This window comes from Helianthus annuus, chromosome 9, assembly GCF_002127325.2.
Source record: "Helianthus annuus cultivar XRQ/B chromosome 9, HanXRQr2.0-SUNRISE, whole genome shotgun sequence".
Classification (NCBI taxonomy): domain Eukaryota; kingdom Viridiplantae; phylum Streptophyta; class Magnoliopsida; order Asterales; family Asteraceae; genus Helianthus; species Helianthus annuus.
The window spans coordinates 74,939,677-74,966,295 of NC_035441.2; the positions used below are offsets into that span (position 1 = coordinate 74,939,677).

Sequence of the window (26,619 nt, forward strand, 5' to 3'; positions counted from 1 at the left end):
ACTGACATAAACAAGCTGACCCATTCAAACAACTAAGTGCAGCAATTGACCTAAACAAAACAAACCAAATCATACCAAAACAAAACAAACCAAATCATACCAAATAACTACTTACCATATTATAGCCAAACCTGATTCATGTTCCAAATACTACCAACATTTCACAAACATCTAAATAGTAGCAACCCAAAAGACATAAAACAGTTTACCCAAAAGACATAAAACAAGTTCACAAACATCTAAATACTAGCAACCAACAAGTTCAAAAGACATAAAACAGGTTCACTTTGCTGCTGCCTTCCTTTTCTTCCCTGCATTGCCACTCTTCCCTGATTTGCCAGTCTTGACAGCTTCACCTTGACCCTTGCAAGTCCTGGAATTATGTCCAGTCTTCTTACACTTTGAACATGCACCTTTAGTGTGCTTTTTGGACAGCCTTCCTGATTGGGTCATCTCTTCAAGCTCCACAGCAGATCTTTTCCTTAATTTCTTGGGTCTACCAACCTGGGTGTGATGTTTTGGGGGTGTAATCCTTGTAGGAGCATTTACCCTTGTCCATAAAGTCCTACCATTGATAGGGTTCACCCTAAAAGAGTACACCTCTTTCCACCTCTACATTGTATGAACCGGATGTACCAACTCTCCAAAGCACCCACCCTGCCCCCATTAGCAGCTTTCTCCCAAATTGCAGCCACAGCATGTCTGCATGGCATTCCTATAGAACATATTCAACCTTTAGACTAACATCCAGTTAACAACTTCAAAAAATGAAGAGTTAGTTACCTGTTATTTCCCAGGCTCTGCAACTACATGTCCTTGCAGCCAAATTCACTACACGTGCATGATTTGGCTTTCCACTAACCTGATACAAATCCCCCCCATTCCACTGAACATGGTAAGCGGTTGCATCTCTTTTGATCCCTTCAAAAAGTTCTGTTGCCTTGGGTGTAAGCAAGCCTTCACTTCTCTCTATCACGTTCAACACAGTTACTATTCTCCTCATTAGATACTCCCTTATGTATTCAAGGGCTGATATGATAGGCTTGTCCCTGCCTTCTACTATCTTTCCATTGAAAACCTCACACCTGTTATTAAGCACTATATCAGACACAGCCCTCCCTGTGCCAAATGAATACATAAGTGAACAAATGAATACATAAGTGATCAAATGAATATATAAGTGAACAAATGAAAAATACCTGAAAAATAAGCCCTTGACCAATGTAAAGGAGGAATCTTTGACAACCATAAGTGAGCTTTCTTGTTGAAAGCCTTCAACTCATCCATAGCAATGCCTAATTCTGGGACTGTTGTTGCACAAGCACACTTCCAAAGCTTTTCCTTGTAAAGATCTCCTTTGAAAGTAACTTTTATGTTTTCATGTATGTGGCGAAGACAGTATCGATGCTCAACACAAGGAAACAGTTTTGAGATTGCAGGAAGTATCCCTTGCACAATTAAAAGACAGTTAACAAAGTAAAACACAATTAACAAAGTAAAGGACAGTTTACAAAGTAAAAGACAGTACTTTTTGTCGATCACTTATGAAAGTAAAATTTGAGTAAGTGCCTAAACCAAGATCATCACCTAAAATCTCTAAGAACCAAGTCCATGACTCTTTGTTTTCAGATTCCACTATTGCATAAGAAACAGGGTATATCCCATTGTTGCAGTCAACACCCACTGCACTTAACAGTTGCCCTGGAAATGGTCCTTTCATGAATGCACCATCTAGACCTAAGAAATCCCTTCCAATTTCTTTGAACCTCTGCTTTAATGCAGCCAAACACACATATATCCTTCTAAATTGTCTGGTATTATCCCCTGGATTTGGATTAGCATCAACCTCAATCTTAACAGTTGTACCTGGATTTTGTTGGATGAGTTCATGAGCATAATCCCTCAAGACTGTATACTGTTCAGCATAGTCTCCTTCGACATGCTTCTTGGCTATGCACTTAGCCCTATATGCTTTCATTCTTGAAATTCCAACTGAAAACCTCCTTTGAAATTATTCTTGTACAGCCTTAACTGGTATTTCTGGGTTCTCTTCAATCTGCTCTAGCATCTCTTGTGACAGGAACTTTGAAGTACATGCATAGTGCTTTCTTGTTGTAATACATGTATGGTCAGTAATTAGGGTTTTGACCACCCAGGATTCAGCATTTTTTTCTTTTGAAATCAACAAGACCCAAGGACATTGATATTGATGGGGGTTTGTCCTATTCCCCCTACCACCCACATTTATATCAACTTTTTGCTGATTGGTCCCTGTGTCTTTATTCTTTTCAACAGAAACCCCCTTCCCCTTTTTTTTCTTACCTTTTTTCCCCCTGTCTTCATTTTTTTCCATCTCTGCACTTTTTTCTTTACCTTTTGCCTGACTGACATGCACCCCATTGTCATCTACCTCAAAGTCTGGTTTTGAGCCTTGACAAACTGCCCTAACCCTGCTGTGATCATCTTTGATAATCTTTATAATCCTTCTAGTTTCAACAACATGTTTTTTGATCAGCTTTTTAGCAACTTGCTTGCTGCCAAACACCTGCCCAAGGTAAAAGTTTACCAAATTCTCATTTGATCTTCTTATTTGGTGCAGCAAATGTTTCCTGGTGCTTGTATGATTATCATCAGATTCAGAACCACTGTTAAACTTGTCATTATCTAATACATCCCCTTCCATTTCATCATCACCATTCATATGTTCATTAATGTTGTCCTCAACTTCCATATCAACATTAGCCCTATAGTCACTCATGTCCACTTCATGATCACTCATAGTATTCAATTCATTCACTATGTAATCACTATCATTATCACTCCTACCTTCACTACCATCCCTATCATCAGTAACATCCATATCCTCACTAACATCCCTATCATCAGTAACATCCCTATCCTTACTAACATCCCTACCCTCACTAACATCCCTATCCTCACTAACATCCCTATCCTCATTGACATTCACTTCAGTCTCAACAAATGCTGGACTAACTGGCATCTTACTGCTGGATTCCCCATAGCCAATATTTGCATTTTTCTTCATAGGAACTATGGCATATGGTCCAATTTCATCTATCTCTTCAATGGTGATGCTAGGTCTAGGAGGTTTACTAGGTGAGCTAAACAGTTCCTTCATGTTTTTCAAGCCATGAGTGGTATATACATGGATGACCTTGTGCATTTCAACATACCTAGCCAAGTTCAGACAGTCTTGATCACCGGTTAGGTGTTCAAGACCATCATCTAGGGTTTTTTCAGGATTCAAAAACTGGTAATACATTGGGTTCAAGCTATTATACCCTAACTGATCAAGCATAAGATCGACTTCATGAATGGAAAACTTATCAATATCTATCAAGTCAACATAACTAATCCTGCCTCCTACATATGTGCGTCCAGGAGGTGATGTAAGCCTACCACCATGATGAATGCAAATGCTAAAGAAATTGGGAAAACCATCTGCAAATTTTCAACATTTATGTTATTAATCAACTGATGATCAACAAAAACGACAACATTTTATCCCAAAATCGAAGCTAGGGTTTGTAACTTACCATAAAGTTCAACGACATTTTCATTATCAAGATGATCCCTGATATACCAGCCTTCTTCATCATTCGACATCGGAATCTTGATCGGAATCTTGATCGTCTTTTTACAGTGGCTAAAACCCTAGAAAAGAAAGATGAGGGATGAACGATGTGAAGCAGGTGAATGAATGAGGGCATGTCTTGTTATAATTAAAGGGGGACAGACAAGTGGGATGTGGAATGACCATTTTACCCTCATGTGCCCTGCACATGCTTTAATTTAACTGAGAATTCTAACCTGGTTTGGGTTAAAGGACAAAACTTGCAAGATTTTGAGACATAAAGGACACCGCCTGACAATTTTAAAGGCAAAGGACAACGCCTGAAATTTGAAGCAAACATAAAGGACAAAACTTGTAATTTACTCTTGTCAAATCATTCGTAAAGTAACACATAATTCCAACAATTCTAAATGATTGCATGACAAAATTAACTACACTAGGTTAAGGCATTAACCTGAATTTACGGGTTGTCACATCCTGAGTTAGATACTTGCTTCCACCGCGCTTTACTTGTCCCCCTCGGTTAGTTGGGTATTGGGGCATCAGGGGTTTTATCGCGTAAGCGGGTTCCCGAGGTTATAGAAAAAAGTTACCTTAAAAAGGATTTGTTTTCATCCGGGCGACAACTTCCGTTATCTAAAATTAAGGACAAAAATATCATGCAAATTTGGATCAAACTCAATTGCTTTCCCATCATCGCCTCTCCTCTTGTATTCAAAAAGCAAACCAATTGGAATTTGTAAATATACTGTTATTTAAAATTTTGAACTCAAAATGGATATCCTAGTAAATAATGATTTGATGATACTCATATAAGACTAAATATTTCTTAGCTAAGAATCTATAAACTAAATACCAGAAGCTTACCGTCTTAAAAGTTCATCATCAAAGTAAATGTTCAGCAAGAAAAGGAATAAACAATAAAACTGAGTTTTGTCACTAAATATATTCGCTGAAATGAAAAATTAAATTGAAAAGTTATATCATCATCTCGATTAAGGGCACCGTGACTGTCTCCACTTTCTTCATTGTCGATGAAGGGCCCCGTGCCACAATAATGTTATTTCGTTAATCAACCGGTCCTAAAAACCAAGGGGCTCCTTAAGATTATACTAAAGAAAGGAAATTGTTTTATTAGAAAGTGAAGAAAACAGGTACATAACACTATATTCAACCAAGGCTATTGTGACAACTGTGCTCTGTAATCGATGTATAATGTAAAACAATATTAATTATTAATAAAACAATGTTTTTTGGTGTTATTATGTGTGTATTTGTGTTTGATGATTTTACATTTGATTCGGGTTCGATTTCAAGCTTTAAATCGCTTTCTGGAAAGTTATACGCAAACTGGTGCGCAAACGTAATCAGTTTAATGCGACAAACACTCCAGAATAGTGAAATAGGCTTAACATACCTCAAATAACCTTTACATAACTTAGAAATAATTTTTGAATGATTTGGTGTGTCGAAATCAAGTTTATTCGATCGCAGGGACTATTTGTGTCAAACTGCGAAACTATACCGATTTGTATAGTAACGAACATTCCGGAACTTGATCATAAGTTAAACATACCTTAAATATCCTTTACATAGCTTAGAAATAGGCTTTGAGGGGTTCGGTATGCTGAAATAAACTTATTTGATCAATAGGGACTAAAAGCGTCAAAAAGTGCATAAGTTTGCATTTTCGCGCATATCTTACGTTCTGAATATATCCGGACATCCAAAATTTTTGTAATCATTAGAATATTTTATTTTAGTGATTGGAATGCAAAAATACCATTCGTCGCTTAATTTGGATCGTTTTTGTGTTCGTTACGATTTCCGTCGTAATTAACCGAATAACACAACCGTACGACCAAACGAACCGACATCCGAGATGTTTTTGAGCATATTCTAAGTTCCCTATACTTTAACATCATTTTAGAGCTTTGAAATGGGGTTAACGGGGCTTAAACGTGTCAAATATGCATCAAAAACCAAGTTTTGGGTTTGCAGGGGCCAAAAGTGACAATCTGCCAAAGATGTCAGGCGGGGCGCGTAAGCCTGGTGTGTTTCTTACGCGGGGCACGACAGCAGCCTAGTACAGGAACATTGAATGTGGCTTTCCAGCCTGATTTTGATGGTTTTAGCCACTGATTTGGGATACCATTTGCTTGTTTTTTATGGTATTTCATGTTCCCATTGTTTAGAAAACCTTGTGCCCAAGTGTAAGGCCTAGATTGAAGCTCAAACTTCGAGAAACGATCCTAATGGTTCTCCAAAATCTATATAAACCCAAGCTTTCTTTCATTTCTACTCACACTTGATCTGATTAATGCTCTAAGTTGAAGCCTTTGCTTCATACCTGAGTATTTTGGATCAAGATCTTCCTAGCTTGGACCCTTTGTAAGTTTCTTTCGTGCTTTTATTGCTTTTCAAGCGTGAAAGTCAAACAGTGTTTGACTTTCTGCTTTAACCAGTCTTTGGTCAACACAAAGTTCGTTCGAACTTTGCAACGTGAGCGTAATCACGGTGGTTATAGTCCTGTGTGACTATACCTATTGATTACCACGTTAATTAGGCGTAGTGACGAGTTATAGTTTTCGTCAAAATGCGTATTTATGCGTATTTTGCAACCAAACTATTCTTGGGTATCAAAACCCTTTGTTTTGATATCAAAACCTATTTTCTAACTTAGTTAAACATGTTTTAACACGTTTAGCTCGTCACTTTTAGTCTAGTGCTTGTGTAGAGTCGTAAGTCAAGCGGTCTTGACCACCTCTTAGACTTTCGAACTCGACCCGTTTGGTCGATCGTTAGGATCCGACCAAGCATATTATGTGACCATAGTTGCATAGGGAATAACCTTCCGAGGTTATACCTTATGGTCACTTAGTTTAATTAGTTGTATGATAGGTAGTTTATATGCCTTAAGTAAATGACCAAAATGCCCTTTTCATGCATAATCGGATTTTAAGCATATGTAACTTAAACTTTTGTCACTTAACTAATTATGCAACATGTTTAGGCATATAATACTTGTCATAGGACTAGTTAGACATCTCGAACGCGCTTTTGCACGAACGACGCGTTAACGTAGCGTAAGCTACCTTAATGAGTCGTAACGGGTCGAAAGCACTTAGGATAGGTTCTGATCTAGAATGTAGGCTTTGTTAAACCATATCTCATGAGTTCCAATACTCATTTGGTTTACGAAACCTCATTCTGTCCGATCTTCCGATTTAGGTGTCGATTATTTGACTAGGCGATCGGATTACTAGGTACTGCTTGATTTTCTCTGGTTTGTTCGAGCGTTGTTGAGTTCTTTAGATCAAGGATATTTGCAATTCAATGTGAGTACATAGTTCCCCTATTTTACTGTTTTCAATTGTTTTGGAGTGATTCATATGTGTTAAATGATTTCAAGGTTTTAACTATGGTTTCAAAAAAGATTAATATGGTTTATATTAAACTAATAACGATTTCGATAAAGTGAACAAACTTGTTGGACGTAATTACATAACGAATAACATTCATTAATTTTGGCCGAACCAACCAGTATTAGGTTATGGTACCATAGGATCTGACAAATCTCGTTATCAGACTGCACCCATGGTTATGTGTGGGGGTTATGTGGGTAACGACCGAATCTGTGATTGTTAACTTACCCTTTGGTGGTTTGTTAATTCGAGTTGAACGAGGGACGAGTTGCGAAGGTTTGGATGTTATTAGCGAGGCAACCAAAAGTAGTTTTCACAATTAAAACAAGAACGATTTTGGGACGATTTAAACGATTTTGGAAACGATTTGAATAAACGATTGGTTTTGGGTTGTGATTAGATAATGGGACGGGTGTAACATGATAAAAGCATGGTAGATACGCTGCTGGTACTTCTTATATATAAGTGTTTTTATCATATTACATTCCGTGGCATTATTTAGTTCACTTGGGCAAACGATTTTAAAATGATGTCACACAACGATGTTTTCTAAGTGATATAAACCATACGAGTTTTGTAACGAGAACAATTTACGTTTTGGTTTACTTAAACAAATGTTTTGGGTTAAGAATCATGGCTGCGAGATTTTATAAACTATAACCAACTTGATTTGAGTTGGTTAATTATGTTGCAATACTATTCACTTTTCAAAACAAGGTTTGTAACTTTTGACTCTTGTAGTCTAATGAAGTACTGCAACATGTAAACGAGCCATGAATCCGATACTCTCATAGAACCTATGTGCTCGCCAACATTTCTTTGCTGACTTTGTTTTTACATATGTTTCAGGTGGTGCTGAATGATGTTGATTGCTAGGATGCATGTTCACATAGGATCTGGACGAGGCCTTAGTGACATAATAACAATGATAGTCGATGTGTAACGTGTTTGTTTTGTATTAAGACAATGTAAATTATCTAATGAATCAATAAAACGAAACTTTTGTATCCATGGTTGTGAAACAATAATTCTGCCACTCCACTCCCCGATGTTTCCGCCTCGGTTTCGTTGTTTTAACGCGGTCGGGGTGTGACAGAAGAGTTGGTATCAGAGCCAATGGTTATAGGGAATTAGGTTATTAGTAATGCTTTGACCTAGACTATAACTTTTCTAGGACCCTAACGCAAGTTTACTTGTGTTTAGATTTTAAAACAATACCATCACCTATCCTTAGGTGATAACCACAACAAGAACACATTAACAAATCCGCTTCGAAAATTATTCATCTATTCTTGGATGATTGATTACTAGGTTTTGAACCCTCCAAGTTTTTAAAATCTCGTCAAAGTTTGGGTCTTATAATGTGAACACGTGCAATCTGGAAGGGTGGATGCCTGTATCCTGAATTTTCTGTCTAAGGCTAGAGTGTTCGTTTAAATCCACATAATCGGACCAGTCACTCTTACCTGGGAACTCTTGGGATGAATGTCCACTTATACGCTAAAGCAGGTCTTCGCGATACATTATATTGACCCATTTACTTTGATTAGTCACTGTGTGTCGTTTGTTTGTTCGAGGAAACGAACGAATAATCGCCTTCCTTGTGTTTTTGTCGATGTTTTCAATACCTCTTTTGTTTTTCCAATTGACGATCTCACTCGTTTCTCATGTTTCCTTTTTCTTTTTAGACAATGCCTCCTTGACGAGATGCACAACCTCTAATTAACGAAGAAGTCGCAACCCTTATCGCTCAGCAAATGGCTGTTGTGCTTCCGAACATAGTAACCCAGATCCATCAATTATACAACAACAATAACAACAACAATGCACAGTGTAGTTTCAAAACTTTCAATTCGGCTAAACCGTTAAAGTTTTCTGGGTCTCAAGGAGCAACCGCGCTCCTACAATGGTTCAAGAGCCTCGAAAGCACATTTAGACATGTCCAGGGTCCGAATGAGCATAAGGTTGAGTTTGCATCCAGTGTATTTGAGAGGCGTGCTCTTACATGGTGCAACGGTGTGATGCGTGATAGGGGTGCCGATGTGGCTATGGCACAAACATGGGAAGAGCTTTGAGCTCTCATGATGAGAGAGTTCTGTCCCCGTCATGATATTAAGGCGTTGGAACAAGAATTTGACGATCTGAAACAAGATGGGGGAGAACACCGTGCGTATACGGATCGTTATAAGGAGCTCAGTTTGTTGTGTCCTACTATGGTTACCCCGTTGGAGAAAGCGATAGAGAGGTATATCGATGGTTTGCCCGATTCTGTGCAAGACATTGTGACTAGCAATAATCCTACTACTGTTCGTCAAGCGATTGAATTGGCTGCTACACTGACCGAGTCTCAGGTCAGAAAGGGTAAACTGACCTGTAAGGATGACAAGAAGAGGTCAGCCGATTCTGCACAAGAAAAGGGTAAAGGTAAGGGAAAGAAGAAGGGCGAGTCTTCTAAGAAGTCGAGGAAGCGCAAGGCTTCGCAGAACTTTGTAGTCACTGCACAGAATACTCAGAACCCACCAGCCCAACCTCCCACGAAGAAGCAATATGCTAGTACCACACCTCATTATACTCGATGCAATGGTCATCATGCTGCCCAACAGGCTTGCAAACAGTGCACTACGTGTGGTAAACTTGGGCATCTGGCCAACATTTGTCATTTAGGTCAGAATCAAGATGCTCAGATTCCAACATAGGCTCAAGGGAATGCTGCGAGATTCCCACCTGGTTCGTGTTACAACTGCGGAGAAATGGGTCATTTCCGCAACAACTGCCCGAGGTTGGTGAACGCGAATGCAAACGCGAATGCCAACGCGAACACGAATGTGAATCCCGCTCGTGGATGAGCATTCAATATAAACGCTAATGAGGCTCGAGCTGACAACGAGGTTGTTAACGGTACGTTCCATGTTAACAATTAACTTGCATCTGTTCTTTTCGATTCTGGTACCGATAGGAGTTTTGTTTCGTTATCTTTTGAGCCTTTACTTACGATACCTAGAACTAAACTGAGGAAACCCTTATCTGTCAAAGTTGCTACTGGTAAACCACTCGTACTCGATTCCGTTATTCGTGATTGTCAGTTGAACCTCGATAACCATCTTTTTCCTATTGACCTCACACCGATGCAACTTGGGAGTTTTGATATCATCTTAGGGATGGATTGGTTAACCAAACATCGTGCTGAGGTGGTTTATTTCGACAAGATCGTTCGTATTCCTCTTTTTACTGGTGAAGTTTTAGAGGTTTGTGGCGAGAAACCGTCTGGAGGTTTGAAACTCATGTCGTGTACGAAAGCCCAAAGTTATTTATGAAAAGGATATGTTGCTTTTCTAGAACATGTCACCGAGGAGAAAGACAAGAGCAAGTGTATTCAAGATATTCCGATTGTTCGCGATTATCCAAAAGTGTTTCCTGATGAACTGCCTGGTTTGCCTCCAGTTCGTCAAGTCGAGTTTCATATTGATCTTGTACCCAATGCCAACCCGATTGTAAAAGCACCTTATTGTCTTGCACCGTCTGAGATGCAAAAATTATCTAAACAACTTCAAGAGTTATCTGATAAAGGATTCATCCGACCAAGTTATTCACCTTGGGGCATTCCCGTCCTGTTTGTGTAAAAGAAAGATGGGTCTTTCCGTATGTGTATCGATTATCGTAAGCTTAACAAGCTTACCATCAAGAATCGATATCCCCTACCACGAATCGATGATCTCTTTGATTAGCTGCAAGGTGCTACCTGTTTTTCCAAGATCGATCTGCGTTCTGGGTATCATCAGCTTCGTATACTCAAAGAAGATATTCCCAAAACTGCTTTCCGCACGAGATATGGGCACTACGAGTTCACTGTCATGCCTTTTGGTTTGACGAATGCCCCAACTATCTTCATGGACTTAATGAATAGGGTTTGTAAACCTTATTCAGATAAGTTCATCATTGTGTTCATTGACGATATTCTTGTTTATTCGAAGTCTCGAGCCGATCACGAGCAACACCTTCGTTTGACTCTGGAACTCCTGAAGAAGGAACAACTTTTTGCTAAATTCTCCAAGTGTGAATTCTGGCTTAAAGAAGTTCAGTTCTTGGGTCATATTGTTAACGAGCAGGGTATTCATGTGGATCCATCCAAAATTGCTGCAAAGGATTGGAATACACCAACGACACCCACAGAAATTCGATCTTTTCTTGGTCTCGCTGGTTATTATCGTCGGTTCATTTCGAACTTCTCAAAGATTGCGGTTCCACTCATTGCTTTGACTCAGAAGAATAAGCCTTTTGAGTGGGGACCCAAACAAGAAGAAGCGTTCCAAATGCTAAAACGGAAACTCTGCAATGCTCCTGTTCTATCTTTGCCCGAGGGAAACGATGATTTCGTTGTCTATTGTGACGCATCGAATCTAGGCCATGGTTGTGTTCTCATGCAACGAGGCAAAGTCATAGCCTATGCGTCAAGACAGCTAAAAGTTCACGAGAAGAACTACACAACTCATGATCTTGAGTTAGGAGCTGTAGTTTTCGCACTCAAAATCTGGAGACACTATCTTTATGGCACGAAGTGTGTGGTTTTCACAGACTATAAAAGTCTCCAGCACATTCTTAATCAGAAGGAGCTGAACATGAGGCAACGATGTTGGGTTGAGCTCTTGAACGACTACGATTGCGAGATTCGCTACCATCCTGGTAAAGCGAATGTCATAGCCGATGCGCTTAGTCGAAAGGAGCGAGTCAAGCTTCATTCTGTTCGAACTCTATCTGATATCCAATCTCGTGTCATTCAAGCTCAACGATCATGCGTAACCAAAGGCTTATTGAAATATGAGCTACCACTTCAACTTGAGCTTAAGCTCGAAACGAAGGACGATGGGTTACTCTATTTTAAAGATCGTTTGTGGGTTCCGAAACAAGACGATCTTCGCACTTTAGTGATGGATGAATCTCATAAGTCTCGATATTCTATCCATCATGGTGCTGATAAAATGTAAAAGGATCTTCGTACTCAGTACTCGTGGTGTAACATCCCGAAATTTAAAAACTATATACTAGAATTATAAAATACATAATAAACAAGAATAAGCTAACTAGGATAAATAACCTAGTTAGTTAAAAATCTTGTAGTAACATTTGAATGAGTTAAAAGGGCCAAAAATATAAACTAGATAAGAGTGGAGGGACTAAAGTTGTTAAATATGAAACTCTAATTACTAAGTAGTAAGAAATCAAACCAAACACCTCAAAAATTGAGGTTCTGGTCGATCAACAACAGAGAGGGGCGACACCCACACCTCCAAACCTTAACATCAACAAAAACTCTAAATTGAAGGCCAAAATTCTGTTGAAATCGAAATCTAAACATAGAATCGTGATCTCCTCGTCAAGAAGGTCATAAGGTATGTCAAATTAGGTTATTTTGATACAATTCAAATTCTTCCATGAGATTGAAATCGAAGGTTGAGCTTGATTATGTGTTGTAAAACATGAAATTGGAAGTAATGTGAAGTCTAGGGACAAACCCTAGACGATTTCTTGTTAAAATCTTGCATGTTAGTTGTAGAAATCAAAATCACTATAGTGGGTGATTAGTAAGTTAGTAGAACTCGATAAACACTAGGATTAAGACTCTTGTTCTAGTGAAAATTGAAATTTGGAGATAATCTCTGAAATTGTTGATGTTAAAATATGTGTATAATGTCTAATTGAAGCTAATTTAAGTGATAAATTCAAGTTATGAACTTGGTTTAGATTGTGTAAAAATCTGACCCGCAAGGTGTTTGATAAAACGCCTAAATGAGGATTAAAATGTTAAAAATTGCTAAAAACGCAGATTTACACATGTAATGAATGAATGCGTTAAAGCTTATGAAAAAGAGTTCTAATCTTTTATGAATTGGACTCTTTAGGCAAGGAATCCGGGACGTCAAGTGGACACGCCGGAGGTGATACCCGCGGAAAAGGTGTGCTTTGAAGGTACGCGACTTTAGTCTCGTCAAATTAAGTTTATTTACTTTTGTTTGAAATGTAATTGATGTTGTAGTGTAAAGGATGCGTTTGATGTGTCGCTAAGTGCCGAAGTGCACTCGACTATCAAACGGGTCAAAACAAGAATTCGGTATTTAGTTGGGTTAGTCATTGAAGTGATGGTTTTCACTAAATGGCAAAACGGGTCAAAATGATGTTTTATAATAGTCACGGAAGTAGCGACTTGAAAGTCTCATATCTAGATAAATGATAAATTGCACCATGCTAATGATTTGGTGATAGTGAATCTATGTATAAGAACCCGGGATATGGGTCGAACAATGATGTTAAAGGAAAAAGGATTGTTGAAACGGAATGCTTGAATTCCGAACAATCAAGCAATAGTTTTAGAGGAAATGCAAAGCCAGGGAATTGGCGTGAAAACACCAAGTATGTGAGCCCGGGTATTTGGGTAAATATGTTGAAAAAGTTTTAAGAATGAAAAGAGATGCTATGCACTCATACTAATGGGTCGAATAACGGGAATAAGGAAATTTGGGAACCAAATTGTGGGTATCTCGGTTTCCGCAATGTAAAATTTACATGTTTAAGTCCGAGGTTTTATTACGGACTCATAGCAAGAAGAATTGGTTAAATCGGATAAGCGAGTAAAAAGTTACGAACTTGTAAAGTTGAAAAATAGTAAAAGGGTAAATGTGCAGAGCCCACCGTAATTTACGGTTCCACCGTAATTTACGGTGGAGCTCAAACTGTTACGGTAAGAACCTCCTGAGTTACGGCAGAACCATAATCATTCCAGGTCCACCGTAATTTACGGTGACACCGTAATTTACGATGGAACCCAGGAAAAACTTGTATTTTAGGGCCACTCATGTTGTCAAACTTGTTTATACATTGTATACTAAGTCGAAACTAACGGTTTTTAGTGTTTGACTCTAGGTACAAATAAATCTCTCTCGGATGATGATCAAGCACCTTGTCAAGAACCGAACACGCAAATTGAAGCTTCCGCATGAATATAATTTTGTCTAAACTTTAAACATGTCATAAATACTTTTGGTTGATGGTGCTTTGAATCCTTTAGCTAGTTGTTAGTTGATTAGTAGGGATGGCTTCTAAATGAATTTTGTACCATCTTAAACATGTTTGGAAAATTTCACTAGTATGTATGGTTTAAAACGGTAAATGCTTTTGTAAACTCCAATTTTATAAAGTATCATGAAACATTCCGATATATTATGTTAAATTATTAAGGGTGTTACAAGTTGGTAATCAGAGCTTAAGGTTGTCAACAAAAGTGTTCGGTTCAAGCTTGATCGATCGTCCGGTAAGAATTAATTTATTATGTTAACAAATTATGTCTTATATATGGATGAGAAGGAAATTAAAGTGCATGGGAAAAGTGTGTTAACACACTTAAACCCGGGAGGTGCACTAAATTTAAACAGTTAAAGCAAGTTGAGAACTTGACTAAACCAAAATAAAAGAAGCAATGTTATAAACGAAATGTTTAACGTTTAAATGTAAACATTTCAGTTTCAAAGATGACGGATAAAGGAAATGACGAAGCGGTGCCAAGAGTCACCGAACAAATGAGAGAAGTGATTGCTGAAGAGGTAGGAAAAGCAATCGAGAACAGTTTGTCGGGTTTCATCGATAAAATCCAAACCACGGTGTTATCAGTGGTGGATGAAAGGATAAAGAAATTGGAGGATAATGCAAGTTCAAACAAGGAGAAATTGGTAGAGCGTAAGGGTTGCTCGTACAAAGAGTTTATGGCATGCAAACCACCACTCTACAACGGAGAAGTGGATCCGATAGTGTGTCAAAGGTGGTTAAGTGATATAGAGGGGGTATTTGAGAGAACCCACTGTGACGCAAATGACTTCGTGGCGTATGGCACGGGTCAACTGAGAGGACAAGCAAAAGATTGGTGGGATAATAAGAAAAAGGAAATCGGTAGTGAAGAAGCGAAAGCGATGACATGGGATGAGTTTAAGGTACCCTTCCTTAAACATCACAGTCCCAAGGCGGTTATTAATCGAATCAAAGAGGAATTTATCCAGCTTAGGCAGAAGGGCGAGTCCATTGATAAAATCACGGGAACTTTTCTTGACAAATTAAGGTTCTGTGATGAATTGGTGACGACCGAAGAGCAGAAGGTGTATTATTATTATAATATGCTAAGCGCGGAGTATCGGGAGTTTATGACTCCCTCAAAATACGAAACCCTCACCAAAATCATCAACGCCGCTCGGGAAAGAGAGATAGAGTTGAAGAAACAAATAGAGAGGGGTGAAAGAAGGACGCAAGTGGTTAATCCAAGTCCCACGAAAAAGGCACGCGTGAGTGACTCGTCAAAGAAGCAAGAAGGAAAGAGTAGCACGCCAAGCTGTAAAGTGTGTGGGAAAGGGCACAAGGGTGAGTGCCGGTTTAAGGACAAGCCGTGTCCTATATGCGGGAAGACAGGGCACACGGCTGTATTGTGCCCGGGGAAAGTTTCGGTATGCTACAAATGCTATCAGCCGGGTCACAAGAAATCCGAGTGTCCGGAATTGTCCGGAAAGAAGGAAGACAAGGGTGCGCACACTGAAGCACCAAAAGCAAAAGCTAGATCCTTCCAGCTAACGGCAGTGGAGGCGAAAACGGAACCCGATGTGGTCTCAGGTATATTTGCCATAAATTCAATTCCTGCTCATGTGCTATTTGACACGGGTGCGAATAAGTCCTTTATTTCACATGGACTTATTCGACATCCTTCCTTTGTACTAACAAAATTACCTATGCCTTTAGAGGTAGAAATAGGTGACAACAAAAGTTTCCTTGTATGTGATATATGTCGAGATTGTAAGATAAGCATAGATGATGAGGAATACCCGATAGATTTAATTCCTATGTCCATGGGAGAGTTCCAAGTAGTGGTCGGAATGGATTGGCTATCCCGACATAATGCGAAAGTCATGTGTTTCCGCAAGGAGATAAAACTAAAATCTCCAAGTGGAAAATCGATTATCATACGTGGTGAGAAGGAAGGAAAACCGGTTATGTGCTCGATGATAAAAGCTTACAAGCTCATGAAGCACGGATGTAGAGCATTCATGATATACGCGAATGAACCAAACAAAGGATCGTTAAGGATTGAAGACGTGCCTGTAGTGCGCGAATACGCCGATGTGTTCCCGGAAGACCTACCGGGAGTACCACCGAAACGGGAGATAGAGTTCGGGATCGAATTGATTCCGGGCGCGAAACCCGTGGCCAAGGCACCGTATCGGCTCGCACCCTCCGAATTGCAAGAGTTAATGTCTCAAATTCAAGATCTTCACGACAAAGGCTTTATTCGCCCGAGTGTGTCACCGTGGGGCGCGCCGGTGTTGTTCGTTAAGAAAAAGGATGGGAGTATGCGTATGTGCATCGATTACCGCGAGTTGAACAAACTCACGGTGAAAAATCGATATCCACTTCCAAGGATTGACGATTTATTCGATCAATTACAAGGTGCTAAATGGTTCTCCAAAATCGACCTTAGATCGGGGTACCACCAGTTGAGAGTCAAGGAGGAAGATATACCGAAGACGGCATTCCGTACACGATATAGACATTACGAATTCCTGGTGATGTCCTTTGGGTTAACAAATGCGCCCGCGGCCTTCATGGACCTCATGAACCGGGTCTGCAAGTCCATGTTAGATAAGTCGGTAATAGTTTTTATTGACGACATTTTAATATACTCAAAGGACGAAGCGGAACGCGCAAGACATTTGTACGAAGTCTTGGAGACGCTCAGAAGGGAAAAGTTGTATGCAAAATTTTCAAAATGCGCCTTCTGGTTGCGAGAGGTGCAATTTCTTGGGCACGTCATTAACGCAAACGGGGTATTAGTAGACCCGTCAAAAATAGAAGCTGTGGCGAAATGGAATCCACCGAGAAATCCTTCGGAAATCAGAAGCTTTTTGGGGCTTGCGGGTTATTATCGGAGGTTCATACAAGACTTCTCCAAAATTGCCATGCCACTTACCAAACTAACCCGCAAGGAGGAGAAATTTATTTGGGGTGAGGACCAAGAAAAGGCGTTTCAAACGCTTAAGGAAAAATTGACCCAAGCACCGGTATTGTCATTACCGGATGGAATGGATGATATGATAGTTTACTCGGATGCCTCGCATTCGGGACTTGGTTGCGTTCTGATGCAACGAGGCAAGGTTATAGCCTATGCCTCAAGGCAGCTGAAAACTCACGAAAAGAGATATCCTACTCATGACCTCGAGCTAGCGGCGGTGGTGTTCGCCTTGAAAATATGGAGGCATTATCTGTACGGGGTAAGGTTCACTATTTTTACCGACCACAAAAGCCTAAAGTATTTCTTCGATCAGAAGGAATTAAATATGAGGCAAAGGCGGTGGTTGGAGACGGTAAAAGATTTTGATTGTGATATACATTACCATCCCGGGAAGGCTAATGTAGTGGCGGATGCGTTAAGCCGAAAGACAGATTATGCACCTATTCGAGTCCGATCGATGCAACTAATTGTGACATCGGGATTGCTCGACCAAATTCGAAAATCTCAAGGTGAAGCAATGAAAGAAGAGAATGTGAAAAAGGAAAGAATAGTAGGGCAGTTAAAAGATTTGGAGGACGGCAACCAAGGATTAAAAACTCGATTTGGGAGAGTTTGGGTTCCCAATACATGTGGAGCCAAAGCACTTTTACTTGACGAAGCCCATAAATCTCGATATTCGATACATCCGGGGGCGACCAAGATGTATAATGATTTAAAACAAAATTATTGGTGGCCCGGAATGAAAAGAGATATCGTGAAGTACGTGGAGAAGTGCTTGACTTGTTTACAAGTCAAAGCAGAGCATCAAAAACCATACGGTAAGCTGCAACCCTTAGACATTCCAGTTTGGAAGTGGGAACAAATTACGATGGACCTACTGACTAAACTTCCAAAAACCAGCCGTGGTTTTGACGCCATATGGGTAGTTGTGGATCGATTGACAAAACGTGCACATTTCATTCCGATTCGGGAGACTTATACATCAGAAAAGATGTCCGAAGTGTACACCAATGAGATTGTGACGCGTCACGGAGTACCGATATCCATAGTGTCTGATAGAGATACCCGGTTTACGTCTGATTTCTGGTGTGGTTTCCAAGAGCAAATGGGAACCAAGCTGTTTATTAGCACTGCTTACCATCCCCAAACGGATGGGCAAAGTGAGAGAACAATCCAAACGTTGGAAGATATGTTACGCGCTTGCATTATCGACTTTGGGGGCAGTTGGGATGTCCATTTACCCTTAGTTGAATTCTCATATAACAACAGTTATCACGCGAGTATTAAAATGGCTCCATACGAGATGTTATATGGTAGAAAGTGCCGAACCCCGGTTTGTTGGGGAGAAGTTGGTCCACGGGGGTTAGCTCAGACTGATATAATCCGAGCAACAAATTGTAAGATCGACTTGATCCGCACACACTTAAAAGCAGCTCAAGATCGACAAAAATCGTATGCGGATAAACGAACGAGGCCAATAGAATTTCAAGTGGGTGATAAGGTAATGTTGAAAGTATCACCGTGGAAAGGGATAATTCGATTTAGAAAAAGAGGAAAGTTGAGCCCAAGATTTATCGGGCCATTCGAAATTGTGGAACGGGTTGGAAAGGTAGCATACCGCCTTGAGCTACCTGAGGAGTTGAGCGGGGTACACAGCACATTCCATGTGTCACATCTCCGTAAATGTTTAGCGGACGAAACTGCTCGTGTCCACTACAACGATATTGAAGTGGATAACAGCCTTAACTACGCGGTAAGGCCAATTGCAATCCTAGATCGTAAAGTGAAAAGTTTGAGAAACAAAAGGATCAACCAAGTGAAGGTTAAATGGGAACACCGGAAGGGTGCGGATACTACTTGGGAGTCCGAAGAAGAAATGCAACGGCTCTACCCTGCGCTATTTGGTACGTAATTCGGTTTCGGGGACGAAACCCTCTTTAAGGGGGGTGGACTTGTAACATCCCGAAATTTAAAAACTATATACTAGAATTATAAAATACATAATAAACAAGAATAAGCTAACTAGGATAAATAACCTAGTTAGTTAAAAATCTTGTAGTAACATTTGAATGAGTTAAAAGGGCCAAAAATATAAACTAGATAAGAGTGGAGGGACTAAAGTTGTTAAATATGAAACTCTAATTACTAAGTAGTAAGAAATCAAACCAAACACCTCAAAAATTGAGGTTCTGGTCGATCAACAACAGAGAGGGGCGACACCCACACCTCCAAACCCTAACATCAACAAAAACTCTAAATTGAAGGCCAAAATTCTGTTGAAATCGAAATCTAAACATAGAATCGTGATCTCCTCGTCAAGAAGGTCATAAGGTATGTCAAATTAGGTTATTTTGATACAATTCAAATTCTGCCATGAGATTGAAATCGAAGGTTGAGCTTGATTATGTGTTGTAAAACATGAAATTGGAAGTAATGTGAAGTCTAGGGACAAACCCTAGACAATTTCTTGTTAAAATCTTGCATGTTAGTTGTAGAAATCAAAATCACTATAGTGGGTGATTAGTAAGTTAGTAGAACTCGATAAACACTAGGATTAAGACTCTTGTTCTAGTGAAAATTGAAATTTGGAGATAATCTCTGAAATTGTTGATGTTAAAATATGTGTATAATGTCTAATTGAAGCTAATTTAAGTGATAAATTCAAGTTATGAACTTGGTTTAGATTGTGTAAAAATCTGACCCGCAAGGTGTTTGATAAAACGCCTAAATGAGGATTAAAATGTTAAAAATTGCTAAAAACGCAGATTTACACATGTAATGAATGAATGCGTTAAAGCTTATGAAAAAGAGTTCTAATCTTTTATGAATTGGACTCTTTAGGCAAGGAATCCGGGACGTCAAGTGGACACGCCGGAGGTGATACCCGCGGAAAAGGTGTGCTTTGAAGGTACGCGACTTTAGTCTCGTCAAATTAAGTTTATTTACTTTTGTTTGAAATGTAATTGATGTTGTAGTGTAAAGGATGCGTTTGATGTGTCGCTAAGTGCCGAAGTGCACTCGACTATCAAACGGGTCAAAACAAGAATTCGGTATTTAGTTGGGTTAGTCATTGAAGTGATGGTTTTCACTAAATGGCAAAACGGGTCAAAATGATGTTTTATAATAGTCACGGAAGTAGCGACTTGAAAGTCTCATATCTAGATAAATGATAAATTGCACCATGCTAATGATTTGGTGATAGTGAATCTATGTATAAGAACCCGGGATATGGGTCGAACAATGATGTTAAAGGAAAAAGGATTGTTGAAACGGAATGCTTGAATTCCGAACAATCAAGCAATAGTTTTAGAGGAAATGCAAAGCCAGGGAATTGGCGTGAAAACACCAAGTATGTGAGCCCGGGTATTTGGGTAAATATGTTGAAAAAGTTTTAAGAATGAAAAGAGATGCTATGCACTCATACTAATGGGTCGAATAACGGGAATAAGGAAATTTGGGAACCAAATTGTGGGTATCTCGGTTTCCGCAATGTAAAATTTACATGTTTAAGTCCGAGGTTTTATTACGGACTCATAGCAAGAAGAATTGGTTAAATCGGATAAGCGAGTAAAAAGTTACGAACTTGTAAAGTTGAAAAATAGTAAAAGGGTAAATGTGCAGAGCCCACCGTAATTTACGGTTCCACCGTAATTTACGGTGGAGCTCAAACTGTTACGGTAAGAACCTCCTGAGTTACGGCAGAACCATAATCATTCCAGGTCCACCGTAATTTACGGTGACACCGTAATTTACGATGGAACCCAGGAAAAACTTGTATTTTAGGGCCACTCATGTTGTCAAACTTGTTTATACATTGTATACTAAGTCGAAACTAACGGTTTTTAGTGTTTGACTCTAGGTACAAATAAATCTCTCTCGGATGATGATCAAGCACCTTGTCAAGAACCGAACACGCAAATTGAAGCTTCCGCATGAATATAATTTTGTCTAAACTTTAAACATGTCATAAATACTTTTGGTTGATGGTGCTTTGAATCCTTTAGCTAGTTGTTAGTTGATTAGTAGGGATGGCTTCTAAATGAATTTTGTACCATCTTAAACATGTTTGGAAAATTTCACTAGTATGTATGGTTTAAAACGGTAAATGCTTTTGTAAACTCCAATTTTATAAAGTATCATGAAACATTCCGATATATTATGTTAAATTATTAAGGGTGTTACACGTGGCCTGGTATGAAGAAGGATATTGCCTTGTATGTATCAAAATGCCTAACTTGTCTCAAAGTCAAGGCTGGACATCAACGACCATCTGGTTTGCTTGTACAACTAGAGATGGGAGAACATTGCGATGGATCTCATCACTAAATTACCGCGTACATCTAAAGGTCACGATGCTATTTGGGTTGTTATCGATCGTTTAACGAAGTCAGCTCATTTTATTCCGATTCGCGAGGATCTATCTGCTGATAAACTTGCAAAGATTTATGTTGATGAGATTGTATCTCGACATGGTGTTCCTTTGGATATCATTTTTGATCGTGATGCTCGATTCTTATCTCATTTCTGGAAGACCATGCAATCTTCTATGGGAACCCAACTAAATCTAAGCACTGCTTATCATCCCCAAACAGATGGACAATCTGAGAGGACGATTCAAACTTTGGAGGATATGCTTAGAGCATGCGTGATAGACTTTGGTGGTAATTGGGATTCTCATATGCCGTTGATCGAGTTCTCTTACAACAATTGTTATCATGCTAGCATTAATATGGCACCGTTTGAAGCTCTCTACGGTCGAAAATGTCATTCACCTGTCTGTTGGAATGAGATCAGTGAAGCTCAGCTTACTGGACCTGAGCTCATTCTGGAAATAACAGACAAAATCAAGAAAATTCGCAATAATCTTGTGACAGCTAGAAGCCGTCAAAAGAGTTATGTGGATATGCGACGCAAGCCCTTAGAATTTCAAGTCAGAGACCACGTCCTACTCAAGGTGTCACCTTGTAAGGGAGTGGTGAGATTTGGAAAGAAAGGAAAACTTGCACCTCGATATGTTGGACCATTTAAGATTGTTGAAAGAATTGGAAAGGTTGCCTATCGACTAGAGCTACCTCCAAAGCTTGGAAATATTCATCCGACTTTCCACGTGTCCAATTTGCGAAAGTGTTTAGCCGATGCTGATCTTCACATTCCACTCGACGAAATTCAAGTTGGTAAAACGATGCACTTTGTCGAGAAACCTGTGGAGATAATGGACCGTGCAGTCAAACAATTAAAGAACAAACGAATTCGATTAGTCAAGGTTCGTTGGGAGTCCAAACGTGGCCCAGAGTTTACTTGGGAACGTGAGGACCAAATGAAGGCAAAATATCCGCAATTGTTCTCACAAGTTTCCTCTAATTAAAATTACGGGACGAAATTTCCTAAAGTAGGGGAGACTATGACAACTGTGCTCTGTAATCGATGTACAATGTAAAACAATGTTAATTATTAATAAAACAATTTGTTTTGGTGTTATTATGTGTGTATTTGTGTTTAATGATTTTACGATTTGATTCGGGTTCGATTTCAAGCTTTAAATCGCTTTCTGGAAAGTTATACGCAAACTGGTGCGTAAACGTAATCAGTTTAACGCGAAAAACACACCGGAATAGTGAAATAGGCTTAACATACCTCAAATAACCTTTACATAACTTAGAAATAAGTTTTGAATGGTTTGGTGTGTTGAAATCAAGTTTGTTCGATCGCAGGGACTATTTGTGTCAAACTACGAAACTATACCGATTTGTATAGTAACGAACATTCCGGAACTTGATCATAAGTTAAACATACCTTAAATATCCTTTACATAGCTTAAAAATAGGCTTTGAGAGGTTCAGTATGATGAAATAAACTTATTTGATCAATAGGGACTAAAAGCGTCAAAAAGTGCATAAGTTTGCATTTTCGCGCATGTCTTACGTTCTGAATATATCCGGACATCCAAAAATTTTTGTAATCATTAAAATATTTTATATTAGTGATTGGAATGCAAAAATACCATTCGTCGCTTAATTGGATCGTTTTTGCGTTTGTTACGATTTTCGTCGTAATTAACCGAATAACGCAACCGTACGACCAAACGAACCGACATCCGAGATGTTTTTGAGCATATTTTAAGTTCTCTATACGTTAACATCATTTTAGATCTTTGAAATGGGGTTAACGGTGTCACACCCCGAAATATCAGAGCTGGCGTGACTGGACCGATATCTTCATTGCACAGCGGAAGCTAATAATGCTAAGACTTCTAGAAACTGAACGCCTGCTAAGTACTCGAATTCCCATGGGTTCTCCTATTCCAACCGTTCCATAGTTTCGAAAAATGCAACCTGAGAAAGAACATGCGAAAAAGTCAACATAAAGTTGAGCGAGTTCATAGTTTGTTTTGAAAGGATTTAAAATAAATCTTTTTGTATACCGGTTTAAAATTTGTTGAGAAAATATAGAAAAAAAAACATTTTCTCGGCATGATATATGAAAGTTGTGAGTCTAGCCCACGAGAGTCTTTGTAAGTAGGACTAACGCGTCCTCTTATTTGTACATAAGTTGAAAGCGTTGTCAAAGTTTGTAAATACATGTATTATGAGTTTGCGTCAAATGTATATTAAAAACATTTGAAAGTTTTAGTGTTGTAAGTTGGTATGAAAAGCGTCTATGAACATGTTGATCATTAATGTTTCGCGAGGACATTAATATATGCGACGACATAGGAGGTACTCAACCCGCGTAGGCAATTTTTAGTGTCGAATAACCTCGACTGGGACACAACAGCACTCTAAGTGGTCACCCATGGACCGTGAGCGGGGCTTGCCCGTACCCATTAGATCTAACCTTTGTTCCTTGGTCCTCAAAAGGATTAATGGCACCTCAGTTACAGCCTATGCTCACATGATCTAAGAGTTCATTCCATAACTTAATCATACCTAAGTTTGACATGTATTTCCCTCTGAAAGTTGTAAACCGAAACGTTGAAAGAAAAGAGGGACATGGTCTCACTGAGTTGTCTCGTTTTTCATACGCAGGCCAACCCAGTCCCGTTGTTGTAACTAGGACATTCTCGTCACTAGTCATGAAAATCATGCATGTTTTGTAGAACCGGTATGTTTAGTATAAATTGTTCGTAAACCATTCAAGTTCGTTGAAAATCATTTGCAACATGGTTTATAAATATGTGTTTTCTTTCATCGAAATATTGTTTACTTTTGCAAAAACTTGCATGTCTTTCCACCCCCGAAAACATTTATAAAAATGTAAAACAGTAAAAAGTGGGGGTTATGAACTCACCTTGACATTCCTGTGCAAAGCTAGCTTATCGTGATTCCGTAGGGTTGTTCCAAGAACGTGAATTAGCTAGCGTGCAACGATGACATTCCTACAAAGGAATACTTATAAGTTTCTAATAAGATAACGTAGTTAAGCTACGTGTCCGAGCTCTACCGAATCGCTAACTAAACGATTCTATTGAGGTGTTATCTTTACTTAGAATAACCAATCTATGGTTATTTGGTCCCATTTATAATCGGAATAAAACTAAGTCTCGAAAACGACTTAGTTTTCGAATGGTTTATAATATATATATATATATATATATATATATTTATATATTTAATATAAATATACTTACATCGTCGTGTTAGTGGTCACATTTAGGAATACATATGTGGATAGCGGTTCGTGTCGTTGTAGTTGTCGTAAGATGAAAATAAATATATACATATATATACATATATATTAAGCCGTGATGTTTGAAAAATATATATATATATATATATATATATATATATATATATATAACTCAGAATTCAGTCGCTTGAACTAAATATAAAAACTATATTTTGTTCGTAAGAAAGTTTAAAATCGGCGTTTAAAATAAATATAAACCTTATATTTATTTTATAAACATGTTCAAGTAATTCGAAAAGTCGAGGTTTAAAATAAATTGAAACTTCATATTTATTATATGAAAATGTTCTAGTATTTCGAATTATCGGTGTCTTGAAATAACGTAGTTAATCATGTTTATTTTATATAAACATCAAGTTTCGTTAAGTAGTAAATTAAGTTTGTCGGAATTTTATAACTTTGTTTTGAAATTCGTAATACGTTGCCAAAATAAATATACTTTCGTATTTATTTTATAAGAAAAACTCGAACTTTGATATGTGTGTTTATACCATACAAATATATTTGATATTTTGGATTTTTACGGAAAATCGGGCAGAGTTCCCTTTGTTTTTCGAATAACCCGACAATAAAAGTCGTCGTATTTTTGTCAGATATCAACAATTCTTCAACAATATAAGCAGTATACATAAAATTTTATCGAATACGCCAAAGAAACGTAATAAGTCACTAACGATTTGGTTTGAGCTCGGTTCACGTATTATAAACTATAGAAATAACGAAATTATTTATTGCGCCGATAGACTTTACCAACATCTCGTGTCGTTTCGCTGAAAGATTTAACTGAGTTGACCGAGTCAACCGGATTGACATGGTTGACTCGCTGAGTTGACCAGGTTTGACCGAGTCGCGAACCCGAACCATTCTGTTGACTGCTTTGACCCGCTGACCGAGTCGCGAACCTGATCATCGAACCTAACCTGTTGAACCAAACCAAGATCTGACTCATCGAACCGAACCCGAACGGAAATCTTGACTCGAACCACGGCTGACCAGTTGACTTTCGTTGACTGGTCAACCTGCTTTGTTGACGCGGTTGACCCGGAACCGAAACCTGAATGAGTTACCGACAATAACTACCACTGTCATGAAATCCACTTGAGCCGCACTTGTCGTGAACCCAACCCGTGCTGCCACCGTAAAACACCACCACTGACATCACCATCGGCAACAAATCATCATCATCTTCAACAATCCGAGCAACGGCCGAAACTAGAAGATAATCACCGAAACCCCCCAAAAAAAAAAAAACAGAAATGTGTAAATCAAACGAAAATACCCGAAACTTTAAACAGAAATGACTCTTACCGGGCCTGTCGGAGGCTCATCGAAGCACCCGCTCCTTCTCTGCCGCCATCGGCCACGGCTCACCGGTCAAACACCATCATCATCTCCACCCTCCTTCGTCACCAGCATCACTATAGCCGGCCACCACCGCCGCCGCCTCTCTCTCCAAACCAGCTTCCTCTCCACAGTTCCTCTCTCTTCCTGACCGAGAACTTTCCCTCTTGCTCGAGTCCGGTTCCGAGGTGTGTGGTGGCCGGAGGTGCCACCTATGATTCTTCTCTGACGACCAGAGAAACAGAAGAGACATAGTGGGTGCGACTGTGTTGAGAGATGGTTATGATTCTGATTTCATGTGTGTAATTGCAGTTGATGCGTGTTTGGTGTGTATATAATTTAGATATATAATTAAGCCCTTTTTACACCTTTAGCCAAGTTTTAAATTTATAAAAACACGATATTCACTAACACTAAACACACATATGGGCAAGTGCACCCATCGTGGACGTAGTATAGTGTTGGTAAGATACCGAGGTCGTCCAAGGACACAAGAGCTTTTAATACCGGTTTATCCTCAACGTCTAATCAAATCA

The 26,619-nt window shown here is 39.1% G+C and overlaps 1 protein-coding gene and 2 long non-coding RNA genes across 3 annotated transcripts; 2 read left to right on the forward strand and 1 right to left on the reverse strand.

Annotated features, from left to right (window-relative positions):
* Positions 1–282: 282 nt before the first annotated feature.
* LOC110875678 lies at positions 283–1,978 on the reverse strand. Its single transcript, XM_035976950.1, has 5 exons — positions 1,543–1,978; positions 1,200–1,448; positions 784–1,119; positions 657–715; positions 283–612 (listed from the first exon to the last, which is right to left on the reverse strand). The coding sequence occupies exons 1-5, from the start codon at positions 1,976–1,978 to the stop codon at positions 283–285; spliced, it is 1,410 nt and encodes a 469-aa protein (XP_035832843.1).
* A 10,353-nt stretch (positions 1,979–12,331) lies between these two features.
* On the forward strand, positions 12,332–14,194 carry LOC110874319. The gene is made up of 3 exons (XR_002555841.1): positions 12,332–12,407; positions 12,918–12,984; positions 13,936–14,194. It is a non-coding gene; the product is annotated as an uncharacterized LOC110874319 (long non-coding RNA).
* A 5,117-nt stretch (positions 14,195–19,311) lies between these two features.
* LOC118479270 lies at positions 19,312–21,174 on the forward strand. Its single transcript, XR_002555842.2, has 3 exons — positions 19,312–19,387; positions 19,898–19,964; positions 20,916–21,174. It is a non-coding gene; the product is annotated as an uncharacterized LOC118479270 (long non-coding RNA).
* The last annotated feature ends 5,445 nt before the right edge of the window (positions 21,175–26,619 follow it).

Excerpts from the sequence above, each read along its gene's own strand:
- LOC110875678 (XM_035976950.1), bottom strand. The coding sequence starts at position 1,978 with ATGAAAGCATATAGGGCTAAGTGCATAGCCAAGAAGCATGTCGAAGGA. Across the intron at positions 1,120-1,199 it reads GTCAAGGGCTTATTTTTCAG|GGAGGGCTGTGTCTGATATA; the intron begins GTATTTTTCATT and ends CATTTGGCACAG. Across the intron at positions 716-783 it reads CAGAGCCTGGGAAATAACAG|GAATGCCATGCAGACATGCT; the intron begins GTAACTAACTCT and ends TATGTTCTATAG.